The sequence below is a fragment of the Danio rerio genome, chromosome 13, assembly GCF_049306965.1.
Source record: "Danio rerio strain Tuebingen ecotype United States chromosome 13, GRCz12tu, whole genome shotgun sequence".
Classification (NCBI taxonomy): Eukaryota; Metazoa; Chordata; class Actinopteri; order Cypriniformes; family Danionidae; genus Danio; species Danio rerio.
The window spans coordinates 18,482,260-18,509,115 of record NC_133188.1 but is presented as its reverse complement, the minus strand read 5'-3'; the positions used below and the strand labels follow the sequence as shown (position 1 = coordinate 18,509,115).

The 26,856-nt window shown below is 36.4% G+C and overlaps 1 protein-coding gene and 1 long non-coding RNA gene across 51 annotated transcripts in view; one reads left to right on the top strand and one right to left on the bottom strand.

Moving 5' to 3' along the window:
- Positions 1–4,914, bottom strand: part of kcnma1a (potassium large conductance calcium-activated channel, subfamily M, alpha member 1a) — a 368,370-nt gene extending 363,456 nt beyond the window's left edge. For 49 of the 50 annotated variants that reach the window (XR_012388642.1, XR_012388643.1, XR_012388644.1 and 46 more), the window contains exon 1: positions 3,997–4,914. Coding sequence is in view for 37 of the 50 variants with exons in the window: in XM_009307243.5 (XP_009305518.1) it covers positions 3,997–4,284 (288 nt within the window). In the remaining 13 variants the exon portion in view is untranslated. The remainder of the gene's footprint in view (positions 1–3,996) is intronic. The other variant, NM_001145600.1, reaches the window with a different exon arrangement.
- A 5,061-nt stretch (positions 4,915–9,975) lies between these two features.
- On the top strand, positions 9,976–22,767 carry LOC141376998 (uncharacterized). The gene is made up of 3 exons (XR_012388742.1): positions 9,976–10,260; positions 21,634–21,735; positions 21,828–22,767. It is a non-coding gene; the product is annotated as an uncharacterized lncRNA (long non-coding RNA).
- Positions 22,768–26,856: the final 4,089 nt, after the last annotated feature.

Sequence of the window (26,856 nt, the reverse complement as noted above, 5' to 3'; positions counted from 1 at the left end):
GAGGACACATAGAAAAAGGGTTCACATTAAGTCACCATTCCTTCCATGTGGCAACTGCACCTAAGGGACAGTTATCGCCTAGTGAACAATGACGCCAGTCATCAAATAAACAAAGTCTTGGTTCAGAATTCAGCAAATGCAGTTGAACTCTAAGATGATGTGCTTTGGATTTGTTTGGGTTATTTGTGCACCTGTACACTGCAGTCTATGTATATGGCTGACATAATGGCATGCTGTCTCACCCACTTGCTCAACATGGCCAGCCTCTGCTGCGCGTCCCATTACTGACACCATGCCTGGAGGACCTGTTGCCCGTCCACAGTCAGCTGCACAAGGGATAACGTTTCAGCCTCTTAATGCTCCTAACAAGCATGTTCCCCTTGCAACAGAGTGTCAATACCCATACCCAAAGTCACCTCTCCAGACGTTCCTTCCACCAGGAAACACACCGAGCGAGCACAATTATCCGTTTTCATGTCTTATTGCAAACAGGATATGACGAGATATCACTTTGCAGAACACACTCGCTCCAAATGGCACAACGACAGGTTGTCATCAACCACTGAACTAACAGAGAAACAATCAAAATGCCAAATACTCATGTCTGACTTTATAGGTTGTTTAATCAAGGCTTCCCAGCAGCAAGTGACACAAACACAGGCCCGGTTGTGTTTTAACAACTTCCATCCAAAGAGACTGAACTACAGTGTCAGTTTCAGGTATTCTCTGTTTTGCTGGAACGCTTGTACATGTAGCTAATTAAATGGTAATGAGGATGGTGACTTCATAGACGTCATTAACCCTTCACATTTAAATAAATAAAACCTTCAACACAGTCTCATCCGAATGAAAGGATCATGTATTCATATCAACTACTTACACAAAACAAGCATAGTTGTAAGACAAATCATCTAATCTGGATTTTCAGCCATTCCCAGACAGGTATCTTGATCTAAACTAGTTTCTACAGGTTTCACCAAGTTAAATTTAAGACATTAAGACATTTTTAAGACCCTTATCAATTAAATTTTAGACGTATAAAGGGCTAAATGATAGGGATTTTTTTTCGAAATCTATATATAGATTTTCACTTGCCCTATATTAAAATTTTTTTAAATTTAGTACGTTTTATTGAATATAATATATTGAATAATATTTTTTTTGTTTGAATATTTCATTCATTTTCAAATATACCCATTCACAAACCCTATAACCCAGGGGTCTCATTTACGGCCTGCCCTCCTCCTCCCTTCAGCCTGCAACTGACATCAAAAATATAACGAGATTCGGCCTGCCAAAACATATTATTTTTGAACCTCTATCATTGTTGTTCATTCGCTTCTAGCCACTTGTGGTTTTGACCCGCCAACTAGTCGACATTAAAAGTACTGCATTCAGATTAGTTTTACTTTCATTTTCTCTCACTGTACGATCGAGAGTAACACACATTTGCTTTAATTCTGTGGCTGATTTAAACATAAAATATATGTCTGTAAGTGCTCTATTTTTACTACAGCTCTATATTTATTAATATTCAAGGCTCGTTTGATTACCACTTTTATACCACCTGTATTTTGTTGTATAAACACTTCTTCATGGCTTACACGTGCTTATTAAGATTTGCATAAAAAAATTGTACTATTAGTTGCATTGAACTTGTTAAAGTAAATGTGAATATGTACATACTTTCCCCATCTTTGTTGTAGTTTTACAAAAAAAAAAAAAAAAAAAAAAAAGATATTGAGAAAATAAATTACCAGTGAAGTCTCTTAAGTTACCCAAACTGCTTTCTGCTGTTTTTACGTCATTGGGACAATATAATTAGTTGGGACAGAATAAAAATTTTTATGCATATTAATTGTAGTACTTTAGGTACTATATCAATTTAAACTACCCCTTCAATATGTACAACAAGAAACAAAAAGGTAGGAGTTTTGACTGCATATACTATCTGGAGGAATGACTCAGTGTGTGTCTACACGCAACAACCACAGATATATTTCAGCAACTGATGTGTGACGCGATAAACGTGCTTATTTGCATTATCAAGGGTGTCAGGTAATGCTTTAAATATAATCGTCATGTATGTTGTCCTAAGATGCATCGATTATGTCAGGTTTCGTGTACTTGAATGTTAAAACGGCCCTCCTACATTGTCAGTCACTGAAATGCCCCCCCGCCAATTTGAGTTTGAGACCCCTGCTATAACCCTTACCAAGAATAGAGCAAAACATAGATGTAAATTACTTCAGTCTTCAATAATAATAATTTAATATAAAAACATAGGTCAGGTCAGTATGCTCAGCAGTAAATAAACTGAGGATTTTTTAAGCAAATGTTACTGTAAGGAAAGTAATTAAAAGCTATTTTTAATATAAAGTTTCATTGAGATGGAATGCTGTAGATTGAATGGGTGTTAATGACCAAATTGGGTAGCTATACATGAACAAAGGGAAATTTAGACCAGGTAAAAAAAGATTTAAGACCTAAGAACAACATTTCAGTAGATTTAAGACTCAAGGCCTAACATTTTGCTTTTGAGATTTAAGACATTTTAAGACTTTTTAGGACCCCATAGATACCCTGAACAGGAATGTAACCCTATATTATGCAAAAATCCAGGCCTTGAGTGGTTAATTATAACTCACTGGATATCCTCTCCTCAAATCCCATATGAAGCTTTGGGTAATCTGTCCTTTTCATATACATTTAAATATATACATATCAGCAATGAGTCTCCAGAGGAGTGAATAATACTTTTCCATTTACACTGGACTGCGGCCAATCCATCAAAGATGATACGTACTGTAGAACATAAGCCACACTTTTGTTGCGATCACAAACTGTGCCTCACCGAGTCCATTTTGAGTGCTTAATGGAAGCCATCACATTACTATCAAATTAAATGAATGTGAGGAAGTAATTCCTATATTCTGTACATTCGACAGCAACAGGTCTGAGTTGTTTAGGAAAGGCATTCAAACAGTAAAAATGTGTTTGCACCGCAGTCATGGGGATGGCTGTTAGTTAAAGATTATCTATGTCCCTATGTGACCGTGCTCATTATTAATGTGCTGGATAGGTTTTATTTTGAGCATAGGAATCATATTTTTAAAAGCCTAAAATTATTATGATAATAATAAGCCTGACCAATCAAGAAACTGAAAAAAAGATTTCTGTATGGGTTGAATTTAATCATTTTAAATTTAGTAATGATTAACTTAATCTGTGTGTTTAATTGTTTACAACCCCTTAACTTAATTTTTTTAGCACATCCAAGGATAATTTTAACACAATTTTTGAATGTTTTTCAATGTAGGTATTTCAAGTAATTCATAAAAGCTGCTATATTGCCTTCCAGACCAACCAGTGTATAAATACAAACTGTCTAATAGCTAAATTCATAATTGCATCTAGTGTCTCAGTGACTAGTTTACAAGGTTACAGAAGTGATCTGGTATACGTTTAAAAGGATTACAGGTTAACTGATTGCGTAAAGATTAACACATAGGCCTATCTCTAATTCTTGATTCACATCAAATCCAAATCTGAATTTTGCCACTAACAATCCACGGACATAAAATCTCCCAGAATGCAAAATTAATAGAAGAAAACACGACTAATCCATATTCACAGCAACGTCATGGATTGTTTACCCATTTAAATGAGAGGCCTATAAGAAAGGCTATAAGTTAACTTGTTCACACGGATACAGTGTATTTACAAATCTCTTGATTCCTTTAAGCTTAAATGTGCAAATGTCATGTTTTGGGCTGTGTGAATCATCACGAGCAGTTTAATCATATTGACTGCTGTTTGCTGCAATACTGTCACGCAGATTCATCGTATTCACAACAACGAATCACTTTATCATTGGCAATCCACTGCCATCCAAATGTCATCTAGTTATTAAGATAGCAGCAAAGGACGCAGATAACACGAACATTTAATTCCAGTTAATGGTGCTTTTGGTGGAGAGGGGATGAGATGCGTTACCTTGTTTTTGATGTTGCAATGGCAGCAGACAGTCCACAGGTACTTGAGGGTCCTCCACAGGAGGATGATGAAGAGACCCCCGAAGAACGTCACCATAGATGAGGCGAGGAAAGCCCACCACATGCGCTGACCATTGTTGTCACAGGGTACGTCTGGTGTGAACGGGATGATCACGTCCATCTTCGATATAGAGACAGAAGAGTCCGGATTTTTATTAAAATTGATATTATTACTCATTCTAGAGCTGCTGCTGCCATAGGATCCGTTGCCATCTGCCACAGCTAGCATTGAGAAGCTTTGGAGAGCTCCTGCCAGCGCCCCCAACCCCAGCCATCAGCCATATTGCTTCAAATATCCCTCTCGTTTCTTCTCTGTGTTTCTATCCACGTCTACTCAGAATAAATAATATTTTTGTGCGAGAAACGCGGCAGCTTGGAGAGGGTGAGGAGAAATCGCGCGTCCGTTCCCCCTCAGCGCGAGACATTTAAATCCGCATTAATGACGACTTCATATTTTCATTTCTGATGGGCTTTCTTCGTCTTTTTCCATGTCTTCGAAATAAAATGCTCTTTATTGCCAATAATCGCGTCGTTTATGTCAGTTTCGGCGAGAAAGCAAAGGATTCGTGACAGAAAAGCGGACAAACGGACGGCTCTCTTCAGGCAGCCTGTGTACGTCTAAGCGCTCTGTCGTCCATCCAGTGACAGCGGTGTCTAACGTTAATCGATATTTCTCTCATAAACGCCAGCTTAATCAATGTCTCCAAAGCTATTCAGCTGGGAACCTAGCAGCTCTTTGTAGTCGTGTGAAGATCGGTGGAAGGTGCCGTTCAAATATCGGCGTTTCGGCGATTATTCCGCTCTCAATGACACGTCGCTGTCCCCATTCACTTTCCTCAGCTGATCCAGTCAGTCCGTCAGATCTGCTCCACAGATTGTTGGGGAGATTTACAGGTAGGAAGGCGGAGCCAACCCGTTATAATAAAGATGGTCGAAGCGCTGAAAGAGGGAGCATATGGATATTATTTTTATTACGCATATATCAACAAACATCTTCATAAATATAAAACATTATTTAAACGGTTTAATAATATTTATACATAAAATTTACACAACTACACATGTAGCCTATCTGGTGTTTATTTGCAATGTTTTAAAAACAATCAATAGCGTGACTACAGTCTTCGATTTTAAGCTATATCACCAGTGGCGTAGCGGACGGGCCCGCAGGGCACGCACCGCGGGGGGGCCCCGCGTGATTAGGGGGCCCCGCGTCGTCGCGATTTTCAATAAACTGTTGGGAACAACTGTGGTCGGAACCAAAGTTCACACGTCTGTGTTCTCTGAACACCTCTCAAGCGGTGGACTACTTCATTCTGATTGCTTGCCGCCAATGTTGCCAACTTAGCGACTTTGTCACTAGATTTAGCGACTTTTCAGACCCCCCTAGCGACTTTTTTGTGTGTTATTGGAGATTTTTTTAGACTGTCATTTGTCCATACTGTACCGTCCCTACTCTTCTCAACGAGCTGCGTGTGATGCCGCCGACCCCTCCCCCGCCTCACAGCACTGACAGGCGGCCCAGTCAGTCCTCTACAGCAGCCTCTCCCACCTGCAGCCCGAGAGCAGATCACCCCCCTGCGTACCGACGACAAATGATTTAGCACAGGCAGTGTGAAGGTTTTTCCCTTGTACAGTCAAACCGATCTACTTCTACTTTATTTTAACAATTTAATTGGACCGTTTATTCTTTTCTTGTTCACAATCACAGATATTTTAGTGACAGTTTCTGAACTTGTCTGAGTTTATTACATATGAGAGATTACTGCACATTCACTACACATCTATAATGACATACTGTATTCAAACAGCAATACATTTAATTAAATAAACGTGCTTTTATAAAGTGTAGTGCAATTATAAATACCCCTTTATTAACCATAGGCTGTTAAACAGAAACGGTAGAACGCGATGACGTCAGTGATATGCAAATTGACGTATGACGTATCCCCCCCCACCCTTCATCAGGGGGCCCATCAGCGATCCCTGCAGGGGGGCCTCCGCATTTTGCGCTACGCCACTGTATATCACACATGTAATCGTGCTAAGCACTTGCTTTGAACGAACTTAACTAACAGTTACATAAATAATAGTTCAATATACCGGATATATTAATGTTTACCTGTCAAAACGGACCATAATTCGTATATTTCTTCTCCGTCAAACGAATGGTGCGAAAACGCCAAAGCAGCAGCGTGTTGTTTAATCAACGTATCACCTGCAAACCTGGGCTGGAGTATAAAATTAGCTATTCATGTTTGGAATGGAGCCAGAAAATCCCAATCTCCCATTCAAACGACTAAAAACGTGCCTTAAAAATTCCACTTCGCGTTTTACGTACGTTATTTTAAACATTAAGACTAACACGTGCGATATGACTTATAATAAGTAGATTTTTCTTCAGTGCGTATTTATGTCTAGCCAGTAAATAAAGTGGAAATACAAAATAGTTCAGTTACACTGATTGACTTTCAGTATGAAAACACGAAAAAAACTTGAATAGTTTATTGCTTTATATAGTTAATAGCAATGTTTCTTCCAGCCCCTTTCAATTACAACATATCATTTGTTACTAGGCTACCATAAGAGTAAAACTAATAGAGAACCACAATATTAATTTCTTTATTTTATATGGGAATATTTTATTTACAAACACAAACAAAAATTCTCTAATTCACAGCCTTCTTTTTTCACATTTTTAAAATTAAAATTAATGTATTTATTAAATCTCTCCGATTAGTCAAAAACGAGAAAAGTAATAGATTCTTGGAATCTTATGATAATTTTTTTTTTAGAAAATACCATACACATGTCTTCCTTTCGTCTTGTTGTATTTTTATTTACTTATCTAATTATTTATTTTATTTATCTATCTTCTTTTGTATTCCTTTCCTTGTTTATTTATTTATTTATTTATTAATTTTTATTTATTTTTCTTCCTTTGTATATTTTATTATTTTTCTTCCTTCTTTTTCAACATTTTTAAATTAAAATGAATGTATTTATTAAATCTCTTCGATCGGTTAAAACAAGAAAAGTAATAGATTCTTGCAATATTATGATAATCATTTAGAAAATATCACAGATGAATAAGTCTTCTTTTCCCCTTGCTGTATTTGTGTTATTCATTCATTCATTCATTCATCCCTTTATTAATCTGGGGTCACCACAGCAGAATGAACCGGCAACTTATCCAGCACATGATTTACGCAGCAAAAGCCCTTATCCATACACACTCATTCACACACATACACTTTGGACAATTTAGCCTACCCAATTCACCAATACCACATGTCTTTGGACTGTGGGGAAAACCAGAGCACCCGGAGGAAACCCACAGGAACACGGAAAGAACATGCAAACTCCAAATAGAAATGCCAACTGACCCAGCCAAGACTCGAACCAGCGACCTTCTTGCTGTGAGGCAATTATACTACCCACTATGCCACCATGTCGCCTGTGTTATTTATTTATTGATAATTTTTCTTCATTCTTATTTTTTTTCTTATTTATTGATTGATTTTTTCCTTCTTATTTGTTTTTCCTCCTTTCCTCTTGCTGTATTTATCTATTTGTTTATTTATTTATTTTTCTTCCTTCTTATTTATTTATTCCTTTTCTTAATGATCTGTTCTTTCTTTTTTATTTATTATTTTCCTTATTTATTTCTTCCTTCTTATTTATTTTTCTTCCTTCTTTTTTACTTTTTTAATCGAAATTATTGTATTTCTTAAATGTCTTTGATTGGTTAAAACAAGAAAAGTGAAAAATTCTTGCAAATTACGATAATTATTTAGAAAATATCACAGATACATAAGCCCTCTTTTACCCTGCTGTATTTGTGTTATTTATTTATTTATTTCACTATTTTTCTTCCTTCTTATTTATTTTTCTTCCTTTATTATTTTATTATTTTTCTTCCTTCTTTGAATGTTTTCAATTGAAATGAATGTATTATTTAAATCTCTCCAATTAAAAACAAGAAAAGTGATTGATTGTTGTAATATTATGATAGTTATTTTAAAAATATCATGTATAAATAGGTCATCCTTTCCTCTTGGTGTATTTGTGTTATTTTTATTTATTTTATTACTTTTCTTCCTTTTTAATTGTTTTATATGTATTTATAATATAATTTAGCATGCTCTGTTATATTATCATTGTTATCATTGTCATTTTCCTGCCTAGATTCGATTTTGTGTGTTTGTTATTAAAGCATAATAAAAAAAATGTACTTGTGCAAAAAGATTTTGCACTTACCAGAGGCTTTAACGTCAAAATATTAGCAATAATTAAAAATTAAATTTGTCAAATTATATATTTAATTTTAATATAACTTGCAAATGGGAACATGTAGTATGAGTCTATAGCCAGACCTTTTGAGTTTTTATGAAGGGAAGTACAAAAATCCTACATTACATACATTTTGATGGCATATTATACGTTAGCCAGGGCTGCACGATATTGGAAAAATCTGACACTGCAAAAAAAATTTCCCTGTAATTTATATTGCAATATAAAAAAATTTCACTTGATGACTTAACTCTGTTTGGAAAGCTATTCATTTAGATTGATGGGAATGATTTTGTAGGCGAGTGAATCATTTATATGTCTATATATTCATTCATTCATTTTCTTGTCGGGTTAGTCCCTTTATTAATCCAGGGTCGCCACAGCGGAATGAACCGCCAACTTGTCCAGCACATTTTTACGCAGCGGATGCCTTTCCAGCAGCAACCCATCTCTGGGAAACATCCACACATACACACACACATACACTACGAACAATTTAGCCTACCCAATTCACCTGTACCGCATGTCTTTGAACTGTGGGGGTAACCGGAGCACCCGGACCCGTGAACGCAGGGAGAACATGCAAACTCCACACAGAAATGCCAACTGAGCCGAGATTCGAACCAGCGACACAAACACAATGGAGCAAAGATTGCGTGACAATTCGTGATTTTCTGAGGAATCTAACAGTATTCAGTTAAATTAATTGAATAATTAAATGTAAAATAACAGTAAAGGTCTTTATTACTTAAATAATTCAATAAAAATAATGTTTATTAGTTACAAACCTTACAATTTCTTGTGCATACAAATTACAAACTTTCATTATGGTTCAATTCTACAGTGACTCCACAAATCTTGTGTTTTAACCTGTGTTTCTGGTCAACTATAAACCCAACTTAACATTGCATATCTTGCGATGAGACTATTGTGCATTGCGATTTTGATGCTGAAACGATATATTGTGCAGCCCTAACATTAACAATTATCCCCCTGTTTATCTCTGCTGTAATAGTGGCCATTTCATCATTTTAATCTAAAATTGTCTCAGATAAGAAGTCTAAGGTGACTCTTAAAAAATTAACTAAACACAAAAATGTTTAACTTTAAAAACTTTACAAATGTTTCTGGCATGATTTGGTGGTAGGTTAGTCTGATCTTATTGGGACTCTATTGAATGGTGTTAAGATTAAAGATAGTTCACCCAATAATGAATAAAACGCTCACCATTTACTTGTTCCAGAATTGTTTGACTTACTCTCTTCTATTGAACATAAAAAAAGTTTGTTTTAAAGAAACAATTATCAGCTGTAGTTTAAAGAGAACCCTGGGCAAAACCCCATATACCAACCCAAGCTTATTCTGAAAATGTACCTCTATATAAGTTTCTGGAGTGTGCAATATATGTCCCAGGAGCTATGTTTTTGTTTTTTGCAGTTTTTTGCGGTTATTTTTTCACTAATCCACCAAAAGCCGCTGTGTATGCTTTTTTCAGACCTCAAATCTCAAATTTCTCAAATCTCAAATTTCTCTCACAAGTGCCATTTGTGACCGCTGTTCTTGCATAAATCAACCAGAGGCCACTGTCGACTGACTGATTGACCAATCGACTGACCCATCCTCCTCTTTACCTAAAAACAACCAATAGTATTTTAAAAAGCACAGATTGACCCGGCCACCCACTTCCCTAAACTCAACTGACAATTTTAAAAAGCAGTCCAGAAAAAGAAAATCCCTCGTCTGAATTTTTTTACAACATTTTCAGATTTTTCATCACATTCTCACCCTGTTATGTACTTGTTTATTTAATTATTTTGTCTTCCCACTTTCCTCTTTGTTTCTCAAGTCCCCCGATGTACATGGCGAGCTAACTGGACAAACTCGTAACAACAGGAAAGCCATCCATACAGAGGTAAGCGGTCAGCATACTGCCTGTAGCGTTTGTTTTAAAAATAAATATACTTACTTACCATACTTACTTCTAGCAACATAAATCTCCAGAAACGTACCCTGTATAGGGCTACATTTTCAGAATAAGCCTATGTTGCCATATATTCCCTCTTCCCCTCTATCCGAAAAATAAAGGAGACACTATGTGGTTGAATTTTTTTACTCCCATTAGAACACATGTAATTGTCTCAAACAAACAATTCAGACATCATACAAACAATCAAACTCAAAATGTACTAATATTTTACTACATCAAGACCTTTCTTGTCTTTTTTTGCAGCAAAGTCATCAATTAAATTGTCATATAGCCCATTAAAGTAAACCAAACCCAGAGGCATTGCTAGACACAAAATAAATAGTAAAGTAAATCGATGAAAGTAAATCAAGTAAATCGTATCTCAAATCTTGGGTGGTCGCACATGTGGCTGGTTTATAATTCTGCGTTGAGTGATCGGTGTGACCCATGGTGCATGCATTGCGCAATTGCCGGGCATTTATACTTCTGTGCGCTGTTTGTGTTGCTCTGTAATAACACTTTCGAAATGCTACCTTGCAGTAGGTTGTTATGTTCCTCTGTGTCGAGTTTCTTTTTCTGAATGCTACCGTAATGTACAAGAACCTAAAGCTCGCTCATTTAGAGGTGGGAACCAGCGGACGTGCAACAACATAAGGTAAACACAAAACAACAGTTTCCATCTAGAGATCCTTCATGGGACTCAACACTTGAAAACACTAGCTCCAATGGGTTGTCTGTAACATCTGGCTTCCATAGTTTGTTTTTTCTATATGAAAGTCAATGGTTAAAGGCTGATTTACACTTTTGCATCAAGTGCATGCGTATGGCCAGGGGCAGCCTTTGCGCAGTTGCATAGTCCTTGCCGTGGCTGATGCCGACATGCACTTCTTAAAAAATGTAACTAAACGTTGCAACAGCGTATAGCACAGGTTCTGTGATTGGTCGGCTTGGTAGCTGTGCCAAGTGTGGGTGGTGCTAAGAGCTTCGAGCCCGATAGAGCAAGTGTTTAAAAGTGTTGAGTCCCGTGAAGTAGCTCCAGATAGAAACTTTTTGTTTTTGTTTTTGTTGTTTATCATATGATAAAGGTTGTTGCACGTCAGCTGGTTCCTGCGTCTGAATGAGCAAGTTTTAGCTACTTGTACAAAAGTAGCTTACAGAAAAAACAAAACACCCACAAAGAAACTCGATACAGAGAACATAACCTACATAAAATAACCTACTGCCAGGTAGCGTTTCGAAGGTGTTATTACAGAGCACCACAAACAGCACACAGAAGTATAAATGCACCACTTTGTGCAAGGCTTGTGCTATGGGTCATGGCGATCACTCAATGAAGAAGTATAAAGGCTGTATAAAGTGATCGGTGTGATCCACTGCACCTGCCTTGCCTGAGCCATGCATTTATACTTCTGCATGTTGTTTGTGTTGCTCTGCAATAACAGTTTCAAAACGCTACCTGGCAATAGATTTTGTTAGATTCCTCTGTGTCGAGTGTTTTGTTTTTTTCTGATTGCTATCTTAATGAACAAGAACCTAAAACTCGCTCAGAGGTGGAAACCGGCAGACGTGCAACAATTTTAATCATAAGGTAAACTCAAAACAACAGTTTCAATTCAATTCAATTCAATTCAGCTTTATTTGTATAGCGCTTTTACAATGTAGATTGTGTCAAAGCAGCTTCACATAAATGGTCATAGTAACTGGAACAGTGTGGTTCAGTAACTGGAACAGTGTGGTTCAGGTTTTAGTGTTTAAGTTCAGTTCAGTTCAGTTAGCTCAGTTCAGTGTGATTTAATCATTACTGAGAGTTCAAACACTGAAGAGCAAATTCATCGATGCGTAGCTCTACCAATCCTGAACCATGCGAGGCAGTGGCGACAGTGGAGAGGGAAAAAAAACTTCACCTGATGGGAGTGAAGAAAAAAAACCTTGAGAGAACCAGACTCAGTTGGGCACGACCATTTTAATTTCTCCGCTGGCCAAAAGTCTTGTGCAGAACTTCATTCGCCGTGGTTTATGCTGGAAGATGGCCTCAATGAAGACTCGTCTGTCCCTGGAGCGTCGCTGGAATCAGACACATGTTCTCCACTCCCCACGACCATCAGTGCAGCAGCAGCTCAGGATATGGCCTGGTCCCGGATATGGAATCCTTGGGATTATCTCGTCGCTGGTCTTGGATCCAATCAGTGACTCTGCATAATCTGAGGACCTCGGGATGAGTATCCCCAGGTGAAAATAGAGAATAAAGAGAATAATTAGCGTAGCTGCTGTTCATAGTGTATATAAGCAAGATGCAGAAGCCAGTGTGGAACCCGCTAGGTGATGCATTGAGTGTATGCTTTACTAAACAGATAGGTCTTTAATCTAGTTTTGAACTGGGAGAGTGTGTCTGAGCCTCGGACATTACCAGGAAGGCTATTTCAGAGTGTAGGAGCCATGAAAGAGAAGGCTCGACCTCCTTTACTTGATTTTGGTATTCTAGGTACTACCAGAAGCCCTGAATTTTGAGATCTTAAGGAGCGAGTTGGTTCGTAGCGAGACAGAAGGTTGGTTAGATAAACAGGAGCTAGATTATTTAGAGCTTTATAGGTGAGAAGTAATATTTTAAATTCAATACGAAATTTAACAGGCAGCCAGTGTAAGGAGGATAAAATTGGGGTTATATGATCATATTTTCTAGACCTGGTCAGAACTCTGGCTGCTGCATTTTGTACTAATTGAAGTTTGTTAATAGAGGATGCTGGGCAGCCAGCAAATAGAGCATTACAGTAAACCAGTCTCGAAGTCATAAAAGCATGGACTAGCTTTTCTGCATCTGAGATGGATAGCATATTTCGTAATTTAGCGATATTTCTCAGATGAAAGAAGGCAGATTGGTAGTTTCCATCTGAAGCTCCTTCACAGGACTCAACACTTGTAAACACTCACCCCAATGGGTTCGCGTGGCTCTCTATCCCGCACACACTTATTAGCACTATCAAGCCAACCAATCACAGAGGTTGTGCTATGCGTTGTTGTGGCGTGTAGTAACGTTTTTTGAGAGGCACACGTCAGCGACCGCACGAAGGCTGTGCCGTAGAATACGTGAGCGCTTAAAGTATAAATCAGCCATTGTCTGTAACATCCGGCTTCCATAGTGTTTGTTTTTCCTATATGGAAGTCAATGGTTACAATCTAATTCATAGTTTCTGCGTTAAGCGTATGCATATGGTCTGGCGCAGCCTCCGTATAGCCCTTGCTGTGGCTGACGCCGATGCGCACTTCTCAAAAAATTAATGACACGTCACAACAATGCGTAGTGCAAGCTCTGTGATTGGTCAGATTGGTAGCTGTGCCGAGTGTGGGTGGTGCTAAGAGCCTTGAGCCCGATGGACCGAGTGTTTACAAGTGTTGAGTTGCGTGAAGTAGCTCCAGATGGAAACTGTTGTTTTGTGTTAACCTTATGATAAGTTGTTGCATGTCTGCCGGTTCCCACCTCTGAATGAGAGAATTTTAGCCACTTGTACATTAATGTAGCGTTCAGAAAAAAACAAAACACCCACAAAGAAACTCGATACAGAGGAACATAACATAACCTACTGCCCTCTAGCATTTTGAAAGTGTTATTGCATAGCAACACAAACAGCACGCAGAAGTATAAATGCACGACTACGCGAAAGGATCACTTGATGCTGAAGTATAAATCAGCCTTTTACAGACTTTTGTGTTAAAAGAAGAAAGAAACTCGTAAAGGTTTAGAACACCTGGAGTGATATAAATAGTGAGTAAGTTGTATTTTTATTTACAAATTCATTTACAAAGCGTACACATTTAAAAGTATAGATTTTGATTTTAAAATATTTAATGTTATAATAATATGGTGGCGAGGCAGTGGTGCAGTAGGTAGTGCTGTCACCTCACAGCAAGAAGGTCGCTAGGTCGCTGGTTCGAACCTCGGCAAAGTTGGCGTTTCTGTGTAGAGTTTGTTCTCCCTGCCTTCGTGTGGGTTTCCTCCGGGTGCTCCGGTTTCCCCCACAGTCCAAAGACATGCGGTACAGGTGAACTGGGTAGGCTAAATTGTCCGTAGTGTATTAGTGTGTGTGTGAATGTGTGTGTGGATGTTTCCCAGAGATGGGTTGCAGCTGGAAGGGCATCCGCTGCGTAAAAACTTCCTGGATAAGTTGGTGGTTCATTCCGCTGTGGCGACCCCGGATTAATAAAGGGACTAAGCCGACAAGAAAATAAATGAATGAATGAATAATAATATGGTTGCTTATGCAGGAATTCATTTGACAAGCTACTGTACATTCTGCTTGTGCTAGACAGGCTATGAAATGAAACACTAAAACAAGTCATTTTGAAAACATAAACATAGATAAACATGAATGAGGTGTAAAGGAGATTTACTGACATCTATGGTTTTTATGGTTGAGATTTACAGTCTGAGAGATGCTATTACTTAACCAAAATAGCAGCTGAAACATAATCTTTGCAGCTGGATGTCAGCTGTCGTACTGTATGCTGATATACAATCATATGAATAGTCCATGCAATTCCAAAAGATTCTACTGTGATTTTATTTCTTCTTTTTTAAATAATGCAATAATTTGTCGCCTTGGAATTAAAGGTTTCTGCGCTCTAAATGATTTTGAGATATTGAGCTTTAAAGATTTTTCATTCCGCTCCATTCTCTTTTTTTACATTAACATGACAGAGACCCTAAATGTACTCTAAATATAAATTATCAAAATTGCAAATTGGGGTTAAAATAAGGATACAGATAGAAGCTTCTAATTCTAAAAAAAAATCATCATTAAAACCTCATTAAAGCATTACTTTTAAAGAAATACAATCAATCTGCTTATTAATTTAATTTAAATAATTACAATAAATTGGTGATGTAACAATATGTTAATGTTTGAGAAAGTTACATTTTGTTTTCTACATTGTAAAACCCAACAGTCAACTTTATCAAATGAAAAGAGTGTATTTAACTCAATTTACTGAAATTTAGTTCTACTTTTTTGAAATGAGTTTTGAACTCTGTGTTGAAGGTAATAATGAGTTAATTAAATATATCATTACTTCAACTTAAATGGAGTAAACTCACAGTACGCAAGTAGATAAATTAGATACTTAAATGGTTTCTAGCAATCGGTTTCCTCAAACGGTTTAAGTTACCTTAACTTTTGGGGTTTTACAGTGTGTAAGATTTATTTAATGTTTATTGATGATTTTTTTTTCTTGTATAAATTAAGCATAAAGAGCTGTGCAAAATATTCTGTCCAGTGCATATGTTAATTTTATGTAATTAATATGGTAATATTTATTGGTGAAATTAAGACCCCATTATTTCAATTAATTATTTGTCCTTCAAGGCTTAATATCAAATTGAAAGACTTTAAAAGAAAAAAAGACAATGAGCAAATAAGTTGTTCCACAAAGACTGACAAATGTTAGACTGACTGCAGTGCTCAGCATAACTTAGTTAATTAATGTATAATTCATAATTGAGATTTATTTTGAAAATGAATATTGTTATCCATTTCTCAGTGAATATAGGCAATTTATTTTGGTGCATTTAAACAAAACAGATTTATTAAACAGATATATTTTATTAAAATAATATTTTAGTCATCAAACATATTTAAAAATTGAAAAATAATACAATTTAACTAAAGTAAAATATAGAAAAAAATTGAAACCTACAAAATTTTAACTAAATTTAATTTTTTAAAATTAAATTTGTATTTATTATTTTCCTTTAACATATTAATTTAGCTGTACTTGCTTTTGGACTGTCATCATAAGTTATTTTGTTAGATAAGCTCCAGATTTGGCTTCAGTACTGACTAATCTAATGTATATGCACAAATGTAAGATTGTATAGCTTTCTACTAAAAATATTACTTTAAAAGATAGATTTGGGAGGGATGTACGTATACTGAACACTGTGTATACACAAATAAGAATATGTCACATTTAATATATTACTTTTTTTTCCCTAAAATCAGCAGTCCGGTGGAATGACAAAGATAGCTGATCTCAATGCATTTGAAAATGCTGAATGGCTCACAGAAAGAACCTTATAGAACATTGCTAGAGTTCAAATTCGCAGATAAAACCTTTTGAATAAAATGTCTTAAAACGTAAACAACAAAAAAAAAATCACATAATGTAAATAAGCTGTCATTTAATAAAAATGTGTCAATAACTCAATTTTGAAAAAATGTCAGAAAGAACCTTATAATTCTAAGGTGATTGGTTATCTCTTTAAATGTATACCAATAGATTGCCTGAATTTAATCTTCCAAATTTTAGTTACACTTTTAAATATATTTTATTAGTTTAAAGGTGCAGTATGTAAGCTTGACACCCAGTGGTTAAACTGGGTCTTGCATTCCTGAACTAAAACAAACGCAAGTGCAGGTTGCCAGATGAACAACAGAAGCGAGTATCGAGACTAAAGGCTCATTTGAATTGTGTTCTAAATAAAAGCAATGGCACGCAATAGAAAAGATTACTTATTGTCTTAACTTACACCACAAATTAATATATTAGAAATAGCTTCTATTTCTCATAGGTAATCAACAGGAAAAACAGACAATGATCACCTCAGGTGCTTTATTCAGTGTTAAATGCCTATAATGTGAGTTTGAATGCCATTTTACATGACATTTATTGCCATATTACTGAAAGCAGCAGCAGATTGTTCACCTCAGATCTTGAAAATAAAATACACCGTCTGAAATTGAACTTTAGAACTGTGAAATAATGCAAACCAACACATATCAGTGATTCAGCATCTACATTTAATAATTTTAAAGAGGTTTAATATGTATAAATTAGATTATATACCTTATTGAGTGGGTGTACTATTCTGTGCTTCTGAATGCTGTGTTTAAATTTATTATGTTTCATCTGGTGCAAACAGCCAAATTGCTTATCACTGCAAATCTACTCCGCATGTTGCTAGGGTTATAATGCAACCTACTCACCGAATGTTTACGGTCCTAATATTTATACTATTTGCTAATTAATAACCTCATGTGGAACTCTGAATCTGTGTCTGATTTCGGAGTCTGCTACTGTCTACTGAAAGTCGCATTTTCAGTCACGGATGCAGACACAATGTGTTATGGGCAATGTATGAAAATTAAAGGGAATTAAAGGGATAGTTCACCCAAAAAAAAAAAAGAAAAAAAATTACTCTCCCTCAAGTGGTTTAAAACTTTGCGTTTCTATTTCTATTGAACACTAAAAAAATAGCAGAAAACCGCCAATTCTAGTTTTAAAAAAATATACTATGGAAGTCAATGGTTACAGCCTTTTAGCATTTTTTTTAAATTCCTCTTGTGTTTAACTGAAGAAACAGGGTTGGTTACCAAGCATTTATTTTTCCTACTATGGATGTCAATGGTTACAACTTTATAGCTTTCATTAAAATATTTTCTTTTTTGTTTAATATATTAAAGAAATGAATGAAGGTTTGGAACCATCACTAGAGCGGGGTTCCCAAACTTTTCAGCCTGTGACCCCCAAAATAACAATGACAGTGTCTCACGACTGCCAATATCCTCTGAGGTGGTTATAAATATATAAACCTTGCACACAACAACACACATACTAATAGGCCCAAGTCTATTTATCATTTAATTTTGAAGAATGCCAATCAGAAACCAAACCTCTATGTTCAGTTGTGGCCTGTTTTTACAGTGCATCCGGAAAGTATTCATAGCGCTTTACTTTTTCCACATTTTATTATTATTTATTTTTTTTGTGTGTGTGTCAGGCTTATTCCACATGGATTAAATGTATTTATTTCCTCAAAATTTTACACACAATACCCCATAATGACAATGTGAAATATTTTTTTTTTTTTTTTTGAAATTGTGGAAATTTATTACAAATAAAAAACTGTTCACATGTACATAAGTATTCACAGCCTTTGAATATGATGCCACAAGCTTGGCACACCTGTCTATGGGAATTTTTGCCCATTCCTCTTTGCAGTACCTCTTATCAGGTTGAATGGGAAGCGACGGTGTCCAGCCATTTCCAGATCTCTTTAGAGATGTTCAATAGGATTTAGGTCTTCTAATTTGCCAAAGAGGTTAACAATGTTAACAAGTACTGGAAGTTTCTGTAGTTTTAAACGCACTTCTTTTTCATTATTTCTCACAGACAAGCAGATAGGCAGACCTTGACAATTCACAGATGAAAAGAAAGAGAGAGATAGGCAGTTATAGATCGATGGAATCACAAGAAGAGATGGATGGACAATAAGACAGGTAGACAGATGTATGTGTATAGATTGACAGACAAAAAGAAACAGATAGATGGGAGGACAGCTGTATATGCAACAGGGTTCCTGCACAGTTTGGAAAAGTGTGGAATTTAATTTGAGTCATTTTTAGGTTTGGAAAAGTATGAAAAAGATATTTGCTCATTCATAGTTTTATAAAAATATTAAATAAAAACATTCTAAATATACAATTGATTTCAGAATTATAATTAGCCCCACTGAATTATTAGCCCCCGCTTATTTTTTCCCCAATTTCAGTTTAACAAAGAGAAGATTTTTTCAAAGCATTTCTAAACATATTAGTTTTAATTTTTAATAACTGATTTATTTTATCTTTGCCCTGATGACAGTAAATAAGATTTTACTAGATATTTTTCAAGACACTTCTATACAGCTTAAAGTCACATTTAAAGGCTAAACTAGGTTAATTAGGTTAACTAGGCAGGTTGGGTTAATTAAGTCATTGTATAATGACGGTTTGTTCTGTAGACTATCGAAAAAATACAGTTTAAAGGGACTGATAATTTTGTCCTTAAAATGGTTTTTAAAAAATGATAAAATGCTTTTATTCGAACTGAAATCAAACAAATAATACTTTCTCCTGTTGAAAAAAAATATTATCAGAGATACTGTGAAAATTTCCCTGCTCTGTTAAATGTCATTTGTGAAATATATATAAAAAAAAAAAATCAAAGGGGGGCTAATAATTCTGACCTCAACTGTAAATATCACACCATAAAATTATTTTGTGGTGTTTAGAGGAGCAGGCTCACAGATTTGTCACAAAGATAAGACTGGATCTACATGAGGGACGAGTCATTAGCATTCAAGTGACTAACATTTAGGAAGCGTAGAAAGCAGACAAATGTTTTATTAAAAGATCATCGGCTGCTATTGTTTGTTATTCTCACGACAAGCTGTAAGTGTTATTTCTATCACTTGTAGTAGTATTCACTTGTAGTATGTATTTACTATATTTTGAATAAAGAAAATTTTCTCTTTACAAAATGTTTAAATTAAGTTTAAAGGATCTTGAGTTAAACAGTTGACTTTTAAAAATTTTTTAGGAACAAGGGACTTTTCTGCTGTACCAGGACTGCAACAGGTGCAATTATATTATGTAGTGCCTGAAAATAGTAACTGGTAACTGTTCTGCGTAATATCAGCGCGCCTGCCACAGACATGGTACAGTAGGATTTAAAAAAATAAATTCCATTGGTCTTGGTACACGATGTAACTACAGAAAAGTCATCTAGTATATCTAGTAACAGCTTAATTAGCCTGCTCCGGTGTGTTTGAATATGGTTGGAGCTAAACTCTATAGGACACCAGCCACTCTATTGATATTTTGGCGGTGTGCTTTGGGTCATTGTCCTGCTGGAAGATGAACCGTCGCCCCAATCTGAGGTCAAGAGTACTCTGAAGCAGGTTTCATTCAGGATGTCTTTGTACATTGCTGCATTCATCTTTCCCTCTATCCTGACTAGTCTTCCAGTTCCTGCTGCTGAAAAACAGTCCCACAGCACGATGCTGCCACCACCATGCTTTACAGGGTCAGTATTAGCCTGGTGATGAGCAGTGCCTGGTTTTCTCCAAGCGTAACGCCTGGCATTCACTTTAAAGAGTTCAATTTTAGTTTCGTCAGAGCAGAGAATTTTCTTTCTTATGGTCTGAGAGTCCTTCAGATGTCTTTTGGTAAATTCCAGGTGGGGAGTGGCTTCTGTCTGGTCACTTTACCATACAGGCCTGATTGATGGATTATTGCACAGATGGTTGTCCTTCTATAATTTAATAATATATAATTTCTCCACAGAAGAATGCTGAAGCTCAGAGTGACCATCCCATGTCCGTGGGTGGGGCTGTGTCGGTGTGGTAATGTGGGCTGATGTGAGTACAGTGCCAGGGCTGAATTTTTGTCCCAGTCCGTCCCTGGACAGGTGTATGTCTTTTCAAATCATATTCAATCACCTGAATTTACCACAGATGAACTCTAATTAAACTGCTGAAACATCTCATGAATGAGCAATTGAAACAGAATGTACTTGAGCTCAACTTAGAGTTTCACGGTAAAGACTGTAAATACTTCTGTGCATGTGATTTTTCAGCTTTTTTTATTTTTAATAAATTTGCAACAATTTCAAAAAATCTTTTTTCACATTGTCATTATGGGGCATTGTGTGTAGAATTTTGAGAAAATAAATGAATTTAATCCGTTTTGGAATAAGGCTGTAACATAAAAAAAAATGTGGAAAAAGTGAAACGCTATGAATACTTTCCAGATGCATTGTATTTTTGATGCACATGAGTGCTGTAAAGGGGTCAGAAAGTTTGACCTGATCCCATAAAATCTATGTGATGTTTCTTTAAAATAACAAAATTAGCCCCCGGGTCACAAAAATAAATAAATAAATAAATAAATAAAAAAATAAAAAGGCAACTGTTATAATAGTACCTATAATAGTACTTAAAATTATAATTATACTATATATTTGTACTATTATTAAATTATAATAGTGCTATAATGAAACTGTTACCTATTTTTTCTTCTGTAGGTTATTGAAAAAATATGGTAATCGCAAAAGTTTATTCAAATGAATTAGATTTTTGGAAATCACCAAGTGACTTCCCGGGGGTCCCGATCCCCACTTTGGGTACCACTGCACTAGAGTAAATAGTGTGTATTTTTATTTATTTATAATTTTATTTTTTTTTTTGGTGAACCATAATATTATGCAGATGTTAAAGCAGTCATGTTGCTCTCTATTAAAGCAGATTTCAAATATTATTTTCCATCGGCAAGCAACATCAAAGACTGCAAAATACCGAACAGAATCAGACATCAATTATACATTAAATGCATTATTATTCAGAACTCCATTGTCTTTTCACCAAGTAGAATGTCCATTTTCCAAAAAAACAAACAGCATCTTCTCCTTCTCCTCCTACTGGACACCAGTGGAAGCACAAGTTAAATGTGCAAACACACCAAGCTTGGTAATTTGACATTTGTAAAAGCATTAACAACTGTTTTTCAGTGGCTCCAGTGCTAGTTGTACTCAATCAAAACATGAAGAAGACAACATCATTTCAACCCTAATATGCATTACCCAATAACACCAATATACCATTCAATATCTGTAAGTACCACATTTCATCCTAATGTTCTTCACATGGCCATAATCTTGTTTCGTGTGTGAGATTTTTTTGTGATTTTTCCATCCCATTATAGACAGCCTTCTATCCTGGTAGGCCACCAGTTGGTAGGGAGTGGATCTTGCAGACCTGGCATCAGTAGTGTTATTTATGGAGGGCAATAGGATCCACGACTGGTCATCTTCCTGGAAAACGTGCACAGCTGTCAGCTTAGAGGGCTAAAGAACCAGTTACTGCAAGAGCCGTGTCAAAGAACATTGTGGCTGACAGATGCAAAAGCTACGCAGAAATAACATTACTTAGATTACAGAAAAGTTTAGAAATGTAACGTTTTTTTTTATGGTTGGAGCACTAGTTCTCAAGTTCAGAAGAGCTTTCAGCAGCTGTCTTGAAACAGATACCCCAGCAGGAGACTTGACCCTTTCTAAATAGAGATGAAGGGGACTTGAAGGACATGTTGGTTTTGGGGTGCCACTGGAGAGAGCGCCGTCAAGACATTCTCAGAGCTTCCGCTGGCTGAGAATGGGTTGAGAGGGAATTCGGGACAAGAAATCAGCATGAGCCAAATGAGGACGCGCTCAAGGGGAGGAGCTTCAGTTCTCATGACTGAACTTCCATAATCAGCTCTGGCATGGCCGAGGGCATCTTCAGTGCTACGCACCACACTAATCCCTTACTAAGGGAATGTGCTGTCGTACAGCCAGAACTCTCTGTCAGGAGAATGTTTACCCTGTAACACTTTACTTGAAGGGGTGTTCATAAGACTGCCATGACTTCTTTGTAATCATGAAAAGGTGTCATGAATATGAATGTAATTTTATGTATAATTTTGACAACAGCTATTAAGTATTATTTGTTCAGTTCTGCCATTTTTAATGCAAAGATGACATTGTCTGAGATGTCTTTACATAAAAAAATACCACAGTAACGCCTGTCATGACAACTTAACATTATCAATACAACAAAACTTGTCATAAATCAGTCATAAACATGAGTATGATTATAATTTCCTAATTATTGTTTTCAGATTTGTGTTTTATTGTGGAGGGGCATCATGGTGGCGCAGTGGGTAGCACAATCGCTTTACGGCAAGAAGGTCGCTGGTTCGAGCCTCAACGGGGTCATTTGGAATTTCAGTGTGAGGTTTGCATGTTCTCCCCGTGTTCGTGTGGGTTTCCTCCAGTACAGGTGAATTGGATAAGCTAAATTTGCCGTAGTGTATGTGTGTATGGATGTTTCTCAGTGATGGGTTGCAACTAGAAAGGCATCCGCTCCATAGAACATATGCTGGATAAGTTGGCGGTTCATTCCGCTTTGGCAACACCAGATTTTTACAGGGACTAAGGCCCCATTTACACTAATACATTTTAAATTTAAAATGCAAATGTTTTCCTATGATTACATCATCCATCCACACCACCCCAGAGTTTTCGAGCTTTTGGAAACACAGAAGAGGCTGTTTTCATTATAAAATGCCCCTGCACTGTGTTAGTGCTGATGGAGGAAAGCAGAGGCATGGAGCTGATTGTAGCTTTTTTCTTAAAATTAAGTAGCCTACACATAGTTCAGTCTTGCATCCTCTCTGTGTAAGTTCAGACTTTGCAAGTTTGATATGGAAAACAAACTTCCGAGGACACATCGGGTAAATCTTCAATGTACTTTAAATAACCTCATTCACATCACCTTGGCTACGTTGTCTTTATAAAATGAAAACATTATATAAGGAACTGCCTATTTTCATTTTAATATTAGCAACTTAAACACCAAAAATGTAGAGCCATCGTGTAGTTACATATTTATATAACTGCCATCTTCACTGTGTGCATATTTATAACAAAACGGAGCCTATAGCATAACTGCCTCCTTTCATTTTCATTGAAAATACGAAACATACCCTTTCTTATGCTTAATATCCATTTTAATAATCAATAATGTCCATTGTAAAAGTATAACGTACAATGTTTTTAAACAATATGGGAAATAAAGGCAAGCAATTAGTCAAATGTGCAGAATCAGTGGTTTCATAAATTATTATATTACCTTTGTGCTCAGCCAAAACACGTTACCTGAGAACAAGTAATAGATTTAAACGACTAAAGTCAAGAGAGATGTCGTTAGATATAGACAAGATGAATTAAATATCACGTTTAACAAATATAGTGAGATTAGATTCAGCCGTAGATCCTTGATGAACAATCCGATGTGCACAGCTCTCATTTGGGTTCTCAAAGCACAAGTTGACTGTCTGGAGCTCAGACCTGGTTTAAAATTAAAATGTATTAGTGTAAATGGAGAGTAAAAAGAAAATGAATGAATGAATGAAAGAATTGATGCAGAAAAATGTGTCATTATTTATCATGATTGTTTCAGCAACCTGAAAAAAGAACAAAATGTCATGTTTAACTATTATCATCAACTTTTGGACTATTATTAACACAGAATGACGGAATTACTTTCTAACAAGAGATTACATATGCTGGTGAAGATTAAAGATGAAGATGAGAGGTTTGCACTGACTGTGGGCTTTATGTTGTGTAACATATATATTGTAACATATACGCTGGAGGTAAACACTCAGTCAACATTCCATGAAAAAGGTCTGGGTTCAGTCGTCAGGACGGTTTATGACTCCTGGCTCCAAAAGTCTGGGTACACCCGACAGACTTACGTAATCAAGGGAGACTGGAGCGATAAGCCTAGATCTTCAAAGACATTCCTTTCTTACACAAACACTCAACTCCCCCACACCCAAAGGACACTAGTCTAAAGAAAAATCGACTGAGAAACCAGGGACCAGCACAGAACTAAAATGTTATGGTTGCAAACTTTGTATCTTATTTCTGACTTTTCTTACCTGTATAACCCCTCATATAACCTGTATGTGTGGTCCCTTTAGGCCTTTTTTAAAGCATAAATAATGTGAGGATGTGAAAAATTATGTTGATGTACTTTTAAACCCCCCTTGTTTGGTACCGATGGGTTTCTGCTGACATTTTACAACACATGTTGCATAGAGCAAGATCATAACTCGCATTGCTTTATTCTTTAAATCCCTGTATTAAACGCCTGTCCGCATGCTTTGGGTGGACACTCAAATTTGCATACGAGCAGCCTCGAGACAAAGGAAGGATTCGCGCTCAAACTTTCCCCTGAAATCATTTGTCAGAATGCTGAACGGATTGTCACGTGACCCGCAGGAATAACCAGACTTCTCCCCAAACATCCTGCAGAGTAGTCCGAACAAAGAACCCATCAAAACATGGCCCCTTGGAGGGCCACGCGGCTTTCTAAGCCGCATGGACTTTTCCCGCCACATTTTCCTTATTTTCCGGCAAAGTAAACTCAGTTTAAAGTTTGCGATCGTAGTCGTCCAAACTGCATTACAAACTCCACGCATCAAGAAGGACATCAAAAGGAGTTTTCATCACGACGGAAGAGACTCGCATAAAAAGAGAGACCTCCAGACATGAAAGTCCAGGTATTTTTAGTTATGCGATTAAGCTGTGCCCCTTTTATCAAAAAAAGGTGTTTTTGTTTTTATAATCTTGGTGGTCCTTAATGGTGCGTGTGGAACTGAAAGTTTTGTCACTCCTCGCTTTACTATTTCTCTTTGTTGTTACACGTTCTATAGACCCGATATCTCCACGTGTTTTACCTTTGTTCTATGTTTAATGTTATGTTTGTGCGTTGTTCGTTATCTTTCTGACTAGTCAATGAATCCTATTATAATCAAGTGAATTGTATTGTTTGCCTCACAAGAAAATGTCACTGAAATACAGATTCCCCTGCCTAGCTATTATAAGTTGATTAAAACTTATGAATGATTAATCTACTTCACAAGAAGTAGCAATTAAATTCCCTTTTTCTAAATGAATAGATGATTGCCGTGGCCCCTCGGAAGAGCGGCGCCTCTGCTTGTGTTTGTTTGGCCAAATTAACAATAAATTGATCCAGAATATTAATGATTAATAATAATTCGTTATTGTTGATAATTAATATTCATAATCTGAGAGTCCGCTCGGTCGAGCGGGCAGGATCATATACAAGCATATGTTTGTTTGATCAAATTGACTGAAGCTTAAGCCGGAATATTAATAAGTAAGAATAAACCGTTATTGTTGATTATTAATATCCATAAAATGAGCTAATTTCTGTTACAGTTGTTTTTGAACCCAAATGAGGACTAAATGTATGATGTGTGTCATTTATTTGTAATTGGTAACATTTTTGAGAATTGTAAGGGGCTGCATGTGTTCATATATGTTGCATTTATTTATTTATTTATTTAATATAATTGCAGACTTTACAGAAGGCTATTTCACACTATCATTGATTTGCAGTTATGATCAAATCCTGTTCATAGAAAGGATAGTAATGAACATTTACACAAGTATTTATGTGTATAAAGCATCTGTTTTGTGAGAAGTGCTTCTCAAATGATATGTGAACGAACCGTATAGCTTTACTTTGACATTTTCTCGAGCAGGAATGATGCTGTCTAAAACTTTCTTGTGTACACCACGCCCACCAAGAGTACCATTAGTACCCTTTTAGCAGTGGAAACGCAAGCCTGATAAAGGTGACCCATACTGACCTGTACCATACTGTACTGTACCACTCAGTTGAAACGGGCCATTAATCAACAGAGAAGTAAATTGCAAACTCACTCATGAGAATTGAATCAAACTGATGCTTTCATGTGTCATATGATTAGCTGTTTGCTGTGTTGAACTTTCAGCTGCTTGTAATCAAAAAAATAATCAAAAACTTTGCAATTGACAGAGAACACTAATGTATTAACACTGGGTTTGTACCATGAAGCTGGATTAGCTGGCTAGCCGGTTAAGTTTCAGTATATTTTGCACCAATCTTGGGTTTCAGGTAACCTGAAGGCAGCTCAACGCTAGTCCCTCTTTGTCGCCATGGTATGGAGCAGCTGAGCTACCTTCTTGGTACCTTAAACCCACATGTCGTGCAAACTAAACTGACACCTAACTGCTAGCCCACTAATTTGGCTTCATGGCATAGATCCCTTCATAATCAGGTTGCATTATTTCTATTTGTTTTGTGCAACAGGCCTCTGATGACTAGGCTCTAAAATCTGC